The sequence below is a fragment of the Pseudomyrmex gracilis genome, unplaced genomic scaffold (genome assembly GCF_002006095.1).
Source record: "Pseudomyrmex gracilis isolate BER0280 unplaced genomic scaffold, ASM200609v1 scaffold_20, whole genome shotgun sequence".
In the NCBI taxonomy this organism is placed as follows: domain Eukaryota; kingdom Metazoa; phylum Arthropoda; class Insecta; order Hymenoptera; family Formicidae; genus Pseudomyrmex; species Pseudomyrmex gracilis.
In genome coordinates, this window is record NW_018020604.1 from 1,137,122 (window position 1) to 1,156,213 (window position 19,092).

The 19,092-nt window shown below is 39.4% G+C and overlaps 1 protein-coding gene across 10 annotated transcripts in view; it reads right to left on the bottom strand.

The window, feature by feature from the left end:
- The window catches only part of LOC109851789 (nuclear receptor coactivator 3-like), a 94,032-nt gene that overhangs the window by 20,605 nt on the left and 54,335 nt on the right, over window positions 1-19,092 (bottom strand). For 5 of the 10 annotated variants that reach the window (XM_020422224.1, XM_020422223.1, XM_020422227.1 and 2 more), the window contains exons 1-3: window positions 9,107-9,332; window positions 8,553-8,663; window positions 6,161-6,299 (exon numbers count right to left, since the gene is read on the bottom strand). In XM_020422224.1, the coding sequence (XP_020277813.1) occupies window positions 6,161-6,299; window positions 8,553-8,663; window positions 9,107-9,159 (303 nt within the window). In that variant the 5' untranslated portion in view covers window positions 9,160-9,332. Of the gene's footprint in view, window positions 1-6,160; window positions 6,300-8,552; window positions 8,664-9,106; window positions 9,334-14,342; window positions 15,277-19,092 lie in introns of those variants that run through there. The other 5 variants (XM_020422225.1, XM_020422228.1, XM_020422230.1 and 2 more) reach the window with 4 other exon arrangements.

The window sequence follows — 19,092 nt, forward strand, 5'->3', positions numbered from 1 at the left end:
CGCGGGATCAGTAAACTGATGAGAGATAGTATCTCGCCGCCAGAGATACGACGAAACATACAAATAATCCACTTTGCGTGTGTCGGCGGTGAAATTGCAATTTATTGCTGGACACACGACGTTTGTTTTTACACATCCAAGGAGATTTGTTCACATGTTGGAGTATATAGGTAGCAACAACAATGACACATGAAAGCGCGAATAAATGGGCGAAAGACACGCGACATATCGATGCGACAGATGATAGATAAAAAGAAACACCATGAGTTGCGTTAATGACGCTGCAAATAATCGTCATTAATTGCAAACTGCGACGAATAATCACGAAAGAGCATCGGAAACGGAAAAATAATTAAAATTGAGAGAATAAAAACAGAAATTTCGAATTTCGTCGACTTCGAAAAGCGAACTTATTAGCTTTTATAAAAAAAAAAAGTGGGTTTTATTTAAAAAAAAAAAAAAAGTTTTGTCCTCGATTATCCAATATCCGATTTATTCTTGTATCTTAGTCGAAGAAAAGAAATGGTACACGCTGTGAACTTTACTTTGCTAACCGCAGAGCTGAGAGCTGATCATTCAAATTATACTTGATCAAAAAAAAAAAAAAAAAAAAAAAAAAAACGTGCGTATGTCTTGTTACGCGCTGTTCAGTTTTTGTACTGTATGCGCACACAGTCCATTAGCCATCGTGCGCGTCTGTTATCCGTCATTACGTCAGACCGCTAACGAAACAACGACACTACTCAGTATTTAGGAAGTTGTCCGAAGCGTCAAGAAAGTCGTCGTGGTGTAAAAGCCATTTAACTCGGAGCTGGTTTTTAAATTAGAACACGCGCCAACGCGATCGCATCGTATACGCATGAGATACGGCGCTAATTCGCCTCAATAAATGAAAAAAACTTTTTAGAAGAGAAATGGCGCGTAAACTCGCAAATTACGCGACATCAAATTGGGCATTACGATTAGTGACGTAATTACGTCAGCCGATGCGATCATCGTTAAAGAATCGCGTCGAAGTACTTTCTCCTCGCGAGAGAGCGTGAAAGAAACGAACGATTCAATCGCGCCGCGCGTTCAACATTAATTTTTTCCCTCTCCCCCCGTTTCCGATGATCAAGAACATCTTCATTATCATTCCCGACGTAATTTAAAGAAACGACGTAAGAGCGCGAGTAAGTCCTTCCCTTTAACGCGGTGTGTTTCTCTATACTAAAAACATTCTGAGGAGCGGGCTGCTCATTCTTATGGAGGAATTTAAACTTGATCTTAATGAATAACCAGATTTCTAGATTACAGGTAAACTCTCGTATGACGCGGATATTCCGTTCCACAGAAATGCCGCGTTACGTAAGTCGCGTTATAAGCGAGATTGAAAAAAAAAAAAAAAAACGGGGCTCTAGATTCCATTTTATTACAACTTGTAAATACACGTTGTGTATTGCGTTTGTTCAATAAAAGCCGCGAGAACCTGTATTTCACATTTTCGATATCGTAATAAATTTCTCTAGCTCTAGGAGCTTTACTTCGCGGAAAGACTGTGAACGGCCGATTATGTGTTGCGAATTACTGTTTATTCGGACGATCCAAATACGGCGCCAGAGAAGATCTCATCTCTCTCTCTCTCTCTCTCTGTCTCTTAGACGGTCACGAGCACGGAATTCCTATGTTACCGGCCGGAATTCACGGTCGCCCGTGCGCGCGCGAGCGCGCGCGCGGAAAGGCGCGTCCTTGAGCTCGTATCTCGCGGCGCCGATAGATCGCGCGCCCATAATCGACACGGAGCGATTTGCAAGAGAAGTGGCCTCGAAAAGTCGGTGACTCCGTCGTCGGCGCGGAGCAGCGGTGTGTCCGACAAAACTGTGTGTTGTGCGCGGTATGTGTGTGCGTGCGATGTTGCCGTTCTTTACTGGAAGCATCGCAAATGACGATACCCGGCCGCACAGTATGACAAGTGAGCATCCGATTCCGCGAGAGAATACTTTGCACTTGGTAAAAAAAAAAAAAAAAAAAAAAAATACTGGTAATTAATATGTAATAAACTGTACATCTCGATGGATCAATCTGATTTTGATTTTCAGTATTCCGGAGCTTGGAGCGAAACGTGATGATGATGTATTGCACAAAGTGATGATACGCCAAGCGTTGGTACGTACGAAATACAATAAATTCCGCAAATTTTAATTCTGACACTATTTGTAGCAATTGCGTTAAACAATGCTACGATATTGTCCCTAATCCTGATCATAACGATAATAATAATATAAATTGTGTAAAGAATTTTCTGTTATTAAAAATAACCTATAATCAAAATATCAAAAAGACACTCGAAAGAGGATACCAGAATTGGTGCAAAATTATTCCACTCTTCCTTAAAATCAAATAATGGCGCCACAAGCTCGTAAGTTTACTTTTGGAATGTCAAAAAAAACTCGGTCCGGATCAGGATTAGGATTAATAAAAACCGAGAGAAAAAAAAGAGAAGGAGAGAGACGGAGAGAACGAAGTTATAATTGTGACGATAGTCGATATCGTCGGCTTGTCGGCGAAACCATGTGGTCGCAGAAGTTGTTGCGAAAAACCCGGAAGTTAACATCAAAGTGTTAAGTAGCGATTTAACGAAAACGTTTACGAGTATTTACGACTTGAGGCAGTCCCAAGGCTTTATTTTCTAAATGGAAGAGATAACACACAGCACAGCTCTACACGATGAAAAAAGATGACGACAGTTGTCGTAGAGATGGTTGTCGACTAGATGAATGTAAACCAGCACATAGCAAGCAACGCTTGCAGTATCACGTGGTGGTGGTTTTGCAACACGCGCTTGCTTCATAATGATTCATTCTTTCTATGTAAAAAGAATCAAATTCAATCTTTTTTTTCTAACAATCGATTTTTTTTCTAATAATCCGTTATTATCTGTCTGTTTAAAAACATGTTGATTGAAAGAGAAATATAATTTGCTTATTTTATCTTACGTAAAGAAAACTTATTTTGTTCTTTTTATTTTATCTTCCGACATATATGTATATATATTCTTCTTCTTTCTCTCAGATAATTCGATAAAGTTATCTCATTAGATCACATACGCACAAGGTCGCCAAGTCTTCTGACGGAAACTCGTAACAGAAATCCTATAACTAGCAATAAGAATATACGAGAATACATACATTGTTCTTGATTCTATTCTCTTCAGTCGATTTTCTTGACAGATTTTTCTTCTCTCTCTTCTGATTTCTTTCAATTGTAACACACATATTTATACACATAAAGTGATATTGCATCTGCTTATGAGGTCAACGTAGTTTCAAATATAAGAACTTGTCATCAGGTTGGAGTTACATTGCAGGTATCGCAACAAAGATTCGGATCTGCAATATTCTGTCTTCACGTTGGTCGAGTACGACCAATAAGATTAAACATTGTGAACACGACCTATCTTCGTGATCGAGTAAGCTGGAACCACGTATATCCTTGAAACAGCATGCGCTGCTGTTAACAAAAATCGTTTGGGCAGAGTGCAGTGCTACAAATTGGAAGCATCATTTCATCTTTGTCTGCATTTTACGAGGAATAAAGATAGAAGCATGCATTGTAGCATGACTCATCTGTAGAGTGACTTGGACCTTTCCTTTCAAAACACAATTGGTTTGTTCTTTTTCAGCAAACTAGTGTGACCATCAATTTCAACGAAACCAAAAAACGACCCAAATATAAATTTTCAAACCTAGTGAATTTAGGAACGATTTTGGTAGTAATAGAATTATGTATACAAATGCTAAGTTTTCCGGAAATCGAGAACAACAGTTGTACGTCAGGTTGTAGTAAATGCGCTCTCGTCGATGTGAATAATCTTCTCTCTCTGAATATTTCTTGTAACTTCGATAGATGCGTCGGCGATTGGGAAACGCATAAATACCGCGCAATTTTACATGTATAATAACAACGGAGACACCAGAGACTCACGCAAGAACGAATAAAAGTTAATACGTTTACTTCGAGATTAGTAATTTTAACTAATCGGTTTTTTTTTTAGCGCAACGGATGTCATAATAAACGTGGCTTAATAAAAACTCCGAAAACTCAGGCTTCGGAAATTAATAGAGTATATATATGGTTTCGCCACTAAGAAAAAAAAAAGCGCATCCTCGTCGCGCATTCGCGCAGTCGGGGAGTAGAGGCAAACGGCTCGACCCGAGCGGCGGTTATGTAACTGGAACTTCACGTTTTAGCCAATGGTCGCGCGAGCTCGGCTTAACAAAGGAGACCCGGGACCTGTAATTATCGGTGTGTATCGTTAGCGAATTAATCGCGTATCGGTTTAGAAGAAACACAGCGTAAATTGCGTTTTCGACCTCTTTGACGAAACGAGCGATGCGAGATTATTGGCGATAATAACAGACCAAAAATCAAACGAAATTTCCGCCGAGATAAAATAGACGCCCAAAGTGAACGTGGTGTTATGTAAAACTAAGTTAACTCGTTAAATACTTAATTCGGGGTGAGCTATATTGCAAATGCACAGCTCTTGTATTTTTTTTTGTTTTTGTTTTTTTTTTTGGAGTATATAACAAATTCTTGTGTGTATATTGGAAACTTGGTTAAAATAGTGAGACTTTATTCTGATACTAGGTTTTGATCTTATTTCAGGGAAAACTTTGTCCAAGAGAAAGAGGGAAGGATAATTACCGAGAGTTATATAGCGTAGAAAATTAAACAGTAGAGCGACAAGCAACAACTTCTGAAACAGATAGAAACTTTTGCATTAATTGTCGGTATCTCTTTAGAAAACATTTAATTTGCCTATTGCTATTTAGCACGAAGATTAAAAAACTGCATCATCTTCATTCCTTTCTCATTTTTTTCTTTTTTTTTTTTTTATCTTCACCTTTCTTTTATTAACGAATTTTTTTGTTACACTTGTGCGTGTCTAACTTAATGTGATATTCGAGGACAAATAATATCGCAAAACAGGAATTCGCAATATTATAGATACACATTTTGCAAGACGGATAAAAGAAAACAGTGGCCAATAGAGAATGTCAAAGTGGTAGAATTCATTAAGAGAACGAGTTTTTTTTAATATTGCGCGATGCTCTCCCCCTCCTCATTAATATTCTCATTAAACCGACGACGATGTGCAATATCGCTTTCGAAAATTCCGTTGTTCTTTTTTTCGTTTGGAGTTTAGATCGATCCGCAAATATATATATGTGTCACCCATAAAATAGGACGACCTTTGTGAGAGAGAAGTTCGCTCGCTCTACAAATCTTTCAATAATCCCGAGTGCTTCCCCAAATATTTCATCGCGCGCGCGTACCCTGATTTCTCTTCGTATACGATCTGAAAACAACATCGTACGAATATTCGTCGATATATCGATTCTTCGACAAAAAAAAAAAAAAACTGACAACGGATGAGATTGTTCTCCGCGACCGTCTTTTGTGCCGTACTTTATTTTTACTTGAATTACGTAAAATGCCCTCGTGCCTTCTTGCCCTGATAGATTAACTCCGAACGGGACAGGAGAGATTAACAGATCTGTCAAAATAATATCGCTAAATCTCTAAAATGTTTTATTATTGATCTCTGCGAGAAAGAGAGAGAGAGAGAGAGTTCATAAAACGATCCTTTGACGATCATAAAATTATCATTCCGTCTTAATATCGAGCAGTTACTTTTAATATTACGACTCTGGAGAACGATAAAAATGAATATAATTTTTCAAGTAAAACGTGAGCGCTTTCCCTAAAACCATTTTTCGCGTTATTTTTATCGACGACTTAATCCTATTATTTAAATCTCTTTCGGAAATTATTGAATGTTTTTTGTTTTCTGTGCACTTTTTGTTTAAATTTTATTCACGTTTTTATTTTCAAATAAATAAACAATTCTTTATATGTGTGTTTACATACGTACCTAGTTTTTTCTCTTTTCTCTACTTAAATAATCTGCTAGAGCAGATAAGAATTTAATCAAAATTACGACCCGTATCTTCACATGTTCTCCCAGTATTAAAGTTCAGACACGTGTGTGTTGCATTTCATATATTACTAAAAAATAAAAAAAAATAAAAAAAAAACCAATACTAACAATATCAACAGCACTCTCTGTTATCAATTATTGATACGTAACGAAGAAGTGAGAAATCTGTCGTCTTACCTGTTCAACGGATCTCTGAAGAATCTGACATTTATCGGTCTTGCCAGAGCTCATATCCGTGGCGGAAATCAGCTCGGCAAGCTCATCGATGTACAAGTTCTCTTGGGTCCGTCGTCTTTTTTCATTAAGGCACTTATTACTGCAAAACAAATCACAGCACATATTAATGCACTTGCGATCTTCAAAAACGTTTTAATGCAATAAAACCAAGGATAGCAGCGTTTGTAATTCTTGATATTTCAATGCGAGCTAAAAAAAATTAAAAAAAAAAATAAATAAAAATCAACAATTATTGACATCGTCAAGGAATGATTAAACTAAATTAAAACACAAACGAATTTTAAACAAAACAACAAAACTCGCAAAATATAACATGCAACATATTATTCAAATTAAAGTATAAAAAACTATGGACTATTTTCTGTCCAACACAAAAATCATTACCATCGTTAGATACAAAAACAAGTAATAAACAAAATTATAAAAAATTGACATTAATTTTACAATAACCGTGGATTTGGTCTGTGTGCGGTTCTTTTTATCGCGTCGAAAAATGCTTTGAGATTTACAATATAAGCAAACTATAGCAAGTTTCTTTTGAAACCGTGTGATCAACTCGTAAATTTGTTCTGGCACGGTTTGACGTACTCGTGTTTAGCGCTCGGTTGCACAATTTAATAACAGATTCATCGACAGATCATGAGATGTCTCGCCAAACAAGAACTTCGCAAAGAAAGCCGTATTATTTGTTACTTATTTTCTTGATACCGTGAACACGTCTTGGAAATTAAATTTCGAATTGAAACTCAGCAAAAGCGCTAAGACAGTTCGGTGTTTAAAAACGAACAAAAAGTTGCCGCGTTGCTTAATTGCGATTCTCACTTTAGTTGGCGTTAAACCCGCTCTAAATAATTGATCCGCAGTTATTTTTAAATTGCGAATAGAGAGAAACTTCTCGCGCGCGCATTTTTCGTTTGCGACGAAATTAGAATCGCAAAAGTTTGACAAAAAAATTTCGCGAGAGGTTTCGGCGCATAGAAGAAAAATTATTAGATGCTGAATCAACTTCTTGTCTCTTTTGAAACGCTCAGTTGGCCTTGTGTGACGTCACGTCGGCCCAGCAGTGACTCTCACTTTACTAAACTCCACGCTACACACATTCTGCTATTTTAACACCCCAATACGGCCGCGTCTTGCCAGTTATATATCTTATACCACTACTATGCGCTCGCGACAAAGCGAAGCGAGCGAGATGGACCGCAAAAAAATTGCGAACCGAAAGAAAATCGACGCGACTTCAATCTTCGCTCTAAAACGTGAAGTAAAAACAACTCTCGCTCATCGCGTTTTGCTTTTAATCGCGTATTAACAAATGTCGCTAATGCGACTGAAGCGGAAAGAACGCTTTATATCGCGTGCGAGAACGCGCGAATAAATATACAATAATGCAAAATAAATAAACAATTTAAAATACTCCGTAGCGCGCGCGCGCGCGCGCAATGTAATCCAAATATTGCTTTGACATCAAAGCCGATTCCAATCAGAGCACGTTCAAAACAAAAATCACACGCGCGTTAGTGTTCGCCACTGATAATGCGATCGAACCTATAAGCTCTTTAACAAATTGGATAGCAACGGATTACGACATGCTCGTCGGCGTGTATGCATTTGCCGAGTCTTTAAATCACGGATTTTCGAACTTCGAAACTCCACACATGACCCATTTGATACTTCAGACATACTTAATGCTTCATAAAAATTCACGATACGAAATGATATTCGGAATCACTTTAAATTACAGATCGTGTCTTGTTTGTTTTTTTACAAAGCTTCCCGAACTTTCTCGAGAAACTTGCTAATTGTTTTTTTTTTTTTTTTTTTTTTTCCACGTAATATAGAGAATTTTTTTAATGTACCTTTGTGTTACGTAGCGCGAAATAACCATCCTGATTATTGTCGTAAGTGAAATGACTAATTATCAATGCTTGCATAATGAAATCAGGTTACGCAATAACAAAAGGACGAGTTATATAACAACAAAGAAAGAATGTAAAAATACATTATACAAAAGGTACGCGATTGTTTCAAGGTTTCATTATCTGTGTGCACACACAAAAGTTTAATAAACAATAATATTTTACACTTGAACTAACTGTGCGAACGAGAAATATATATATATATTTTTTTTTTTGATATAGAAATATATTGCGTAACAATAATCAAAATTACTTCTTCCTCTGACAACTGCACTTGATGATGTCAAACTTGCGGTATAAAAGAAGAGTACTTTTGTCGTGTGCTCGCTAGAGACCGACGCGACGGCTAAAATTGCGAATCCGAGCTTATCGGGTCTTGACAAGGGATAAACAAAAAACAGGAGATTGGTACTTACATCTGCGACTGGGGCTTTGCATCTGATTTCTTTCTTTTCTTGGGAATACCGCCAGTGATCGCACTCATTTTGCGACCCAAGAACGGGTCTTGCACGTTACACGGGCCAGGCCTGCAACAAAAGCGCAATCACGATTACAGTAATGCGACGTGACGTGTTAAATGTAAAAAAAAAAAAAAAAATCCGTTGAGAGTGAAATTTCGTTATCTATCGGCTTGGAAGCGAATAAATTCGTGAGAATTCATTTTCCGGGATTTCGACAATGTGCAGACGGAAAAAAATTACCAATTTATTTAAAAATATATAAACTGTTAGAACTGTTATTAAAATAATCTTAAAAATATGAAAAGAAAGAAAATCTTATTTTACTTGTCACCTGACAAATAAAATTTAAAAGCACCTTCCACATTGTCGACACCAAGAGATAACCGTCACGCGAGAGAAATGAATAAGAATAGATTTAAAAAGTTACAAAGAAACAATTAATAACATTAACAAAGAGACGTGTAAATATTTAGCGCGAAATTTGAAATTTAATGCGGAAAATATATCACCAGATGCACTCGCATCCTGCGTTTTGCCGACGATAGTTCTCGCAGAATATCATCTTGTCGCCACGATGACTCCTCCACGAATAATCTCCGTTCGTTTAATTTGCCGCACGTGTACGAAAGCCACGCATGCGGTTCGTCGTCTTTCCCTCCCGCCGCACTTGAAGTGTCTATACACGCGTGTGTGTTCTGACGTTTTTCCCTCTCTTGTGATATCCCGCGGCTCGTTTACCTCGAAATCGATGGCAGCTCCTTTCGAGACCGGATACACATTGCGCTCGGAGCAGATAAAAAAAAAGACGACTCCGATTAAGTCTAGCGCTCCTCCTGAACGTTATCGGAAAGAGAATCGGCGACACCTACGCGCGCTATCGATGAAGCATGCAGTTGCGAGAAAATTCGCGAACTACAATGTCAAATTGTTCGATGATCGACGGCCATTCGATTCGTTTTGAATTTTAACGCCCCAGAGCGTCGTTCCCATTTCCGAAAATTTAAAATCTCTCAAGAACACCAATCCTTTTAAGAAGATTGTAAAAGCGCTTCAAAAGAAACTTACGTCTTTTTAAATAAGAAATATATTTGGAGAGATTTTTCGCAGTCGGACATATTTTAGTGCGATATAAAAAGACGGCAGCACGATATTTGCGCGATATGTAAATAAAATAAATAATTTTTAAATCAATTTTTTTAAAGAAGAGAGACATACAAGGAAGATTAAATTATCAAGGAACATTATTTAAAAGACGCCGAATTAATCTCGACGGAATTAATCGAGCGCGCTTTTGAGGTGATTTTTAATAGCTTTTCTCAAACTCTCAGGTATATATCGCGTAGCCTCTCCTTTTTCTCACATCGCGCGATTATTCGCTCTTTCTTTATCGAAATTGGATTCACCGGATTCATCGCTATAAATACGCGCGATGCACAAGACCGACTCGAAATAATGCCTCGAACTACTGCAGCGGCGTAATGCAGCGTGCAATTCCTTGAGATCGTCCTTTTTTTCTCTCTTTCACTCTATCTCTCTCTCTCTCTCTCTCTTTCTTTTCTACGGTCGGCTACTGGTTTATCATCGTGCGAGCAGCGACGCGAGCCTCCCTTCGCCCTTTGTGTGTTGCCTTTTCGGTTCGTTTCCCCCGAATCGATAAAATTCTTTTATGGCGACACACGCCGCCGACGTTATAATAAACCGAGGAATTGGCTGCTAACGAAGTGCCTAAAGATAATAGATAATCGCGCGCAATAATGAGCGCATGCAGTTAAAGGGTTATCTTCCGATAATACGACATATTTCTTGTGGAAACCGAAAGTGTCGAGCAAATTGTCACGATGATTTGAAACACCGTTTTTTTTTCTCGACTTCAATTTATTGTTCTATTTATTGTTCGTAATTAACAATGATCCTAGAACACGTTTTACGTCTAGTATAAGCAATTCAAACAGCCTATCAAGATGCTTATACGGGATAAAAACGCGGTGTTACGCGTGAGATTATCCGGCTTCGCACGCGATTTTTCGCGGATCTTCACGACATGCAGAAGAAAAAAAAACAGATCGCGCGATTGTGCGGTTTCTGTAAATTACAGATTACGCTTGACGTTTTATAATCGCAATCGCGGCCACAGCGCGAACAGCAACGCGCGCACTCTCGGCTCTCGGGATCTCTCGTTTGCGTAGGACGGATTCAGAGGCTCTTTTAATAAATACACGTTACGTATCTCGCGGTCGTTAATTTATCGGTGTGCCGATAACGTAATTAACGAGTTGTAAAGTGCGCGGGTTACTGCATCGTAAATTAGATTCGTTACATCACTTTCCCGGTTGGCGCGCTATTTTTTTCGGCGCTTGTATCTCGCCAACTATAAACTTTCTAAATACGCTTTGTATACATTCCTATAACGTTTTGTTGTTTACTTCGTTTATCTTTCGAATGTATTTCTCTTTCTTTTACGAACACCGCGCGCTCTCTTCTAAGACGCAAACGCAACTTCGCTCATTTATAAAGCGCGGCAAGTGAAGATGAGCGCGCATGTAGGTCAAGTGCGTTATTGCATTTCTTTAAAACGCTTTGTGCTCTTCTTCAATAAATATAACTTTATTGCAAAAAAATATAATTGTCACACAAAATCAACTTTAATAATACGTGAATTCGTTGAAAATGAGTCATTCCTAATTAAAAACATGTATTTTTTCTTCAACAATAAATTAAATCAGTTATTTTAAAAAGTATCGTTTTAGCAAACACGCTTTAATGAGAATATAAAAGGAGGTGGGGAATATAAATAAAAGTGTTTCCACATCAAGAAACGTCAAACAATTAAGTTATACACAATAAAAGGAAAATATAAAACCTAATAAAAAAAATAAAAAAAAAAAAAAGATACAATTTAAAATATGATCAAAACTTGTGATAAAAAGGAATGTGCAATTCTCGAGGCACCTTGCGCCTCGTTACAAAATACAGAAAACGCGTAATTTTATACCAAGAAGCACGCAAATAAATACTGTTGTCGGGTCGTATTATCAGCAATATATTTGCGAAGAAATTATACACCTTCGCGACAGGCGTCCGCCGCGCGACTGTTAAATTCGAAAAATCGACAATAACTTGCACAAGGCGTTCCTTACGTCACTTCATAATCGGTTTTGGATTTCGGCACGAAAGCAGCAAAAAATCGAACGGGGAAATCGTAAATGTCCGCGCATAAAATACTGCAATTTAAACCTCGTTAGTCGGTAAACAACGACCGATTCGCAGATGCGTCTCTGTGTGCATTCGAGAGACAGTGAACAGGTCTATGTATGTGTGTATATATATATACATGAGGATGAAAAGTCACTTCGACGAATTTTGGTATTGAGAAACACTTCTCCTTCGATTATACAGACCGTTGCATTAATTTTAACGATGGGTTTTCGATCAATTCGCAGCCAAAATTTCGATTTCTGGAACGAAATTATCTGTGAAAACTGTCAATGTCTTAATATCTCCGTTGACGAAACACTTCCTGCAATTTGATAACCGAAAAACCTTTTCGAAACACGGTTTAATGCGTTGCATTTCAAGTGTTGCTCATTATACGTCAGTGACTTATATATCATTTGTTTTCTTAAGAAGTTACCTTACATTTCTAATGTTTCACATTTGATAAAACACACGCTAGTTATATAATATAGACAAGACAGTAATGTTTAGGGAAACAAAGGTGAAACAATGTTTTCTACCTTGACCCGAATTTGTGTGAATAGCAGAGCTCATCAAATAAAAAAAAAAAAATCAACTTCACGTAAATCAACGCACGAAACGATTGCGAGTGTGAATTATAAAAACCGCGATTAAATAAGCTTGTCATAAACATTTGATTGTCATCTGTAAAAATATGTACTTACTTAAAATGAATGGCATTTTCGCATGCGCGATGTTTCCAGTCGTTTAGCAAGTAAAAAGCGCGACGTTTAAACAAAATGCCGATTGGCGAATAAAATTACGTGATGATTCACGCGCGGAAACAACGCATTTGAAACACGTCACTAAGCGCGCTTTATTCCTTTTATATATTGATATACTTTGAATCGAAATGATAGATTAAAGTCAAATATAATGATAAAACAACAATCAATCAATCGCGTGTTGAATTCCATTCTGAAATTCCTTGCGCGCGCATCGTAATTGCGCACCGTCACATAAATTACATACACTAATTACAATGATTTGTTATTGAAATATATTTTTTTTTAATTTTGCTAACTGATAAATTTTGCAAAATTATCCGATTAAATAAGCAATCGAGAACCAAGTCACCGTATCGCGATAATAAACGTCATCAAAACGCGCGCTATTTCGGAAAAAAAAAAAAGAGAGAATTTAATTTGTCGGAAGAACAGCGACGGTTTTATCCTGGTAAAGATACAATAACAGGCTTATCGGCTATCATTAGCGGTTTCAGCGTTGTTGCGCGCTCGATCTCATCTGTCTGCCGATTTTTATCAGCCAAAAATAAACGCTCATTGACTGCCAAACACGCGGCAGTGTCGTTCGCCGAAACGTGCAAAATAAAATGTATATGGCCGCGTGTCTATTTCGAGCGACGCTCCGTATTCCATGTCGATAACCTTGCTAAGAGTAGGGAGATGTTAAAGGGACTCCGGGAAAATCCGTGAGAGACACAAAAGATCTCTCGACCAACGTGGACACGTCTTTAAATACGTCTAATTTGCGATATTATAATATAGAATATTTTTTTTTGTGTTTAAACAAGTTCAATTCGCGCGCGCGCGCACACACACACTTTTGATAATCTTCCGATCGAAACATAAAAAATTTGTGTTAGCAGATTTTATTTGTTTCGCGATACAAAAATGTTTTTATACGAAGTAGAATCAGCTGGTTCGCGGCGTTCAACGTCTCTCTTAAGAGGGAATAGCCTGTGCGTGTGTTGCACTTGAAGCTCTTAACACGATAAACGCGTAATAACGAAACATTCGAGACGGGTGGCGGACGATTGATCGAAAGTTCGACCTTGAACCGCCTTGATGGAATAATCGGACATTTTCGTAGGAGCCTGGGGCCGGTTCTCTCTACACCACTGACGACGTCAACGTCGCTTGTGGTGTTCTCGAAGCCACAAAAAACAAAAACCTAAAACATCGACATCGAGAAACATCGGTCGAGAAAATTGCTGACTAAACACCGAAAGATCTTCAACTACACAAATGAATATTTTAGAAATCCTGATGAGAGACAAAAAGAACCAAGTAGATGACGAACACAATCCGCTTAAAGGTTTTCTCTTAAATATTAAATACAGTAAAAAAACACACAAAACGTGCGAATAAAGTTTGAAAAGGAGATCTTAGGCGCGTTATCTGACCACAATGAAATTACGCGCAAGTATTATCGCAGTTTGAAGAAAGTAACTACAAAAAACGTTCGAGAGATAATTATAAAAAATATACAGTACTTCTTTTTCTCGTTTGTTTTCTGTGCGAATAACGATAACACTTGACATTCGATAAGAAAGAAGGCATTATATAAAAGGGAAAAATATTTGTGTCACATTTGTAAATTATTTTTTTGCGGTCTCAATCTTTGGGAAAAGAAAAATATCGACCGTATCTCTTTTTTTTTTATATATATATCGCATGCGACACATCGCGGCTTAAAATATCACAAAATGCGCGCACAGCTTTTGTTTCAATTATCATATCATCGTAATCACACATCACCACAGCTTACCATACATTCCGCTTGTCGATCGTAGTCGAAATTCTTTGTCTTCTTCCCATTTTTATTCACCCAAACACTGAGAGGCACTTCTACGTCACGATCGCGCGAACGTTTCTTCGACGTCAAAAGCATAGTCCGATCCCGCACAAAACTCGACGATCTCGACCATTTCTCGCAGCGATGTTTCCCGGCGATCGATTTCATAGCTGCCTCCGTAATCCGCGAGAGACTTTTGCAATCCGAACGTCGAATCAGCACTCGACGACGATGAGATTTCGATGCGAGACCCCGATCGAAATTCTTCGTCGTCAGCAATCTGATCGGCAAACACTATTGTACTGAGATTTGTTTTTTTCTTTTTTTTTTTTTTTTTTATTCAACACGGATTCCACTTTCTTTTACGTTTCTGTAATATGCGAGCATATTAATCTTCTCAAAATATTCCAGACCATGGTCTGGAAACTGTGATGATTACTCCGATTATTTCTAAAGACCCGTGCGCACGTATATATAATCGGATTTTATATTTGAATTCGTCCTCAGTTCTTATCTTAAGATGATGCGCAATGAGACAAGCCTGCACAGCATCTCGGAGTGAATTTAAGACGATCTTAAAATATATAAGATCGAACTGTGAACGTTAGCCTGAAGATCTTTTCAAGGTCTCCCAAACTTTCGCTCAAACTTCCTGATCCTCCGCGGTCCATCGACCGTGGTATCTCAACAATCTTCGGAATCGAAATTGCTCTCGAGAACGCTCGAGAAAAGAACACAAAAATCGCTCCAAGATCTAGATCGAAAAACCGGCACAACGCGCACACACACACAGACACACGCGCGCGCGCGCGCGCACTCGAGTTCACCTATCAATCTTCTTATTTTCTTCGCACTTGTCGCTTCGCACGTTTCGTCTCTCTCGCGTTCGCTCTCTTCGCGCGACGACCGCGCCGGCGTCGGCGATTCTGTCGACGGTACCGATATCAGGCTCGCGAGGAAGGAAGAGGCGCGTTCTCGGTGCGCATTCGCACTGCTCGCTTCATAACAACGGCGGCGGCGGTAGCAGCAGCAGCGGCACAAGTCGCGAAATGCTCTCGCACTTCTGCCGACGTCACCACTTACCGCGCGTAGGAAAGCACCTTGCATCACAAGAGAGGCGCGCGTATATCCACGCAGCCGTCACCCAGTTGTCACGAAGTGATTCCCCGCGTGCCCCACTTCCCCCCGGCGTCGATTCTGCTACCATGTCCCCTCTTCCTCAGCTGCTATATTGCACTCCCTTCTCTCTCGATTGTTCACTCGTTTCTGCTCGCTCCGCGAGATCCGCGCGCTTTCTGTCCTTCTCTCTTCCCTCCATCTATAGTCTATGTTGGCCGCGAAATGAGCTGCGCGCAAATACATACGTGTGTGTGTGTGCGCGCGCGCGCGATGAAGGTGATAGTATGTGGCGAACTGCCGCACATATATACACGTACACATAGGTAGAACCCACACGCTGAAACACCACAACGGACACTCGCGACATCGGCGGACGTCGATAGATGTGGCGAAATTTTTGTTCGGACTAACTCTGTGTGACGACACACTGATATTTATTATATAATACATTTGACGGTGAAGTCATAGAATTGAAAAGTCCTTCTCGCCAATGGAGTTCAGGCTTGACAGGTTGCGTTCCGATATTCGCTGCCAATACTGCAAACATCTATAAAATGCATATATGAACGTGAACTATACAGATTTTCAGTACTGCCAGTAAATAATCGGAACGTAGCTACGTAGTCGGGGGCTCTCGCTTGAGAGCAACCGAACGGGATCCGTTGCAGCTGAATAGGGTCTCGGTTTACGACAAGTCTAAATAGCAGCGATGGAGAAAACGCAAGTTGCCTCAGTTCGCGGACATTAAGAAACGAAGAAACCGATATGTAAGTTTGCTAAGCTGGAATATCAACGAGAGAATCCGAATGGACAATAGTTTGAAATAGAAATTCCCGTCAGCAAATCGGTGGTTAAGAGCCACTCAGATCGGAAGTATTAGATTAGGTGGAGGGATGGATGGTACGAGTCTGCCGTCAGTCAAGAAGCTACTGATGAAACAACCCTTGCGAAACAGCGGGAGAACGTCTTTTTAGCAACGATTGTGTCAAAGATATTTATGTTTAGCAAATCGGATTTGGAAAAACGAAGGTCAACAGGGGACCGTGTTAGCTAATTATTGATATGAAGTTGAGATTTTGCAATATGTCATGATGACCTTCGGTGAAATATAAAGAAGCTGAAGGCTTTAGATGTTAAAAGAGACTGAAGTACAGTGTGTAGATTTTATTATTATTATTATTACTACTATTGCGATAGTCAAAGAAGTCGACGGAGGATAAAAAATACTCTTGTATCTTTCCTTCACGCGGTGTTGTGTTAAGCGCGCGAACAATGTGGCTGCGCGCGCGCACTATAAGACAGAAGAGGATTTTCTTACCTCAAACGATTGTGAAAAAAAAATATCTTAAAGAAATCGGAAAAATAAAAATTGATAAAACTTATCAGAAACTGTAAGAACTGATCGCAAATGGAACTCTTAGTAAAACTGAACTGAATTTTTGAAAGCGAAGTGCGCCAACTTCGCACCGGTGACTTAAGCTTATTAAAGTTGTCACATCACAGTTTCTCGACTTTTTTCACTTTTGACTTAAGATATCTTTAACTTGTCACTTGGGTCTTAACCGTCTTTTTTTTTTTTTCTCTCTTCAAGATCACTCAAGAGCAACACTTTATTATTTCATATTTTCACTTGGACGTTCCTTCCAAGAGCCGGGAGGGGAAAATTAAATTTCTCTTCTGCAGAGCATTTAATTAAACTCCGCTCAATTAAAGCCGCTGTTGCTACGGAGGAATTCGTACGAGATGTTCGTTGTCGAGTCGCGCGTGCCGAAGACATCGGATAAACGGACACTCGAAACTTGCTTGAATGCGCGGCCGGAGTCGTGTAGCACACGTTTATAGACGCTTTTTGCGCGAATCTGGCTATTTGCGCGGCTGACTTTTCATTTTACACCGACCAACTAGCACGTCTAAAGTATACTACTAGAAACACGTACGGCTGGTCGAATAGACCGCCGGTACCAAGTTCGTCTATATACTCCATCACAAAAAACTATTTCCAATGATGTTCAGAACACGCGGTTTGTCTATAATTTTAACACTTCTTGCTTCTCTATGGTAGTTTTTCCTACCGAAAAAAAAAATTAAAAAAAATCCGGAAACTTCCTTAAAACTATCACGCATATCTGCACAATTTATGTTTAATTGCTAATTTATCAATTAGAAAAATTGAGAAATAAACGCTCAAAAAAGAAAACTCAGAGAAAGTAAAATATATGTTATACATGTAAATAAAACTCCTACGTGTGTATATAGATGAAATAAAAAATAAGTATATTAAATTGCGCAGACATTCGATTTTTTTACAATATTAAACCGCAGCAAAAAACCTACCCATTGTCTCTCCGTGTCCCATTGTCGGTATCCTCTGTGGATCTTTTGTCTAATGTCGCCAGGACATTTTCTATTATTAACAATAACAAACGCACACACACACACACAATATATATTTATTATAATATATAATATATATTTTGTTCCAAGCGAGCGCAAAAATGTACGCGGTTGGAGCAGCGAGTCTCGCGATGGTATAACGCTTTAGCTATTCGATTCCTCTGCTTTCAATCGTCCTTGACATACTTCGCCTGACCCGCACTCCGAATCGATGCAATCGCGGAAGTTACGCGCGCAGTACCCGTTTGCTTTTATCCCTCATACGGGATATTCCTTCAGTTCGCATCAACTTTCATTCGCTCCAACAGTAACATCAGATGTGCGATAATTATCTACTATACGAGTCCATGTGACAAAAGTCGCGGACTTAACTCAGTTTTTTTCAGAAAGATAGAAGAGAATTAAATTTCAGATTCACAGCAAGCAATTAAACGACGACAACGGGATGATGTTTCGCGCGCATGTTTCGAACTATGAATCTTTTCGAAAATTGTTTACCAAACACGAGAAAGTATGTTCACACACACATACTGGCAGAAATATCCGCGTTGCGTCAAATGCACATCGACAACGTGGTGCACGTGCGCCAAGTGGCTCCTACCAACGTACGTCAAACATTTTTTGCGTAAACTTTTCGAGTGGAGAACATTCGATTCTCGTAACTTCGACAATCCGTCCTCAGCGAGCAAAGTTCGAGTGTGCTTCGCTGTCGATATAAATTTCCTTTAAATTAACCTTATCTGAGAGACATAAAAACCGAACGCGAAGACAACATTTCCACACAATCTATATTACAAACATACTTGACGCTTCACATTTCCGGGCCACATCACCGAAGAGCATCGGTGACATTATTATCAACAACATCATCATCATCATCATCATCATCATCATCCTTCGACCGATTCTCGTCGATGTCTCTCGAGTTTCGCGCGCGGCAATTCGGCGCGCGTTTTCCCACGAAGCACCGAGGATGGCCGAAGACATTTCGCACGGCGAACAAGACAGAGAAACGAGACGAGACGAAGAAGACCACGACGAACGAGCGAGGGAACAGGCCGCGACTTGGCCCGCTCCGACTTGGCGCGGCCGAGTATCGCTTGTGGGTCGAGACTCGTATATGCGGGACCTGTACCCCGCGTGTAATATAGGTCAGTGGGCCAGGGCGATCGCGCGGACGGCAACGCGGACGTGCGCGACGCGCCGCGCG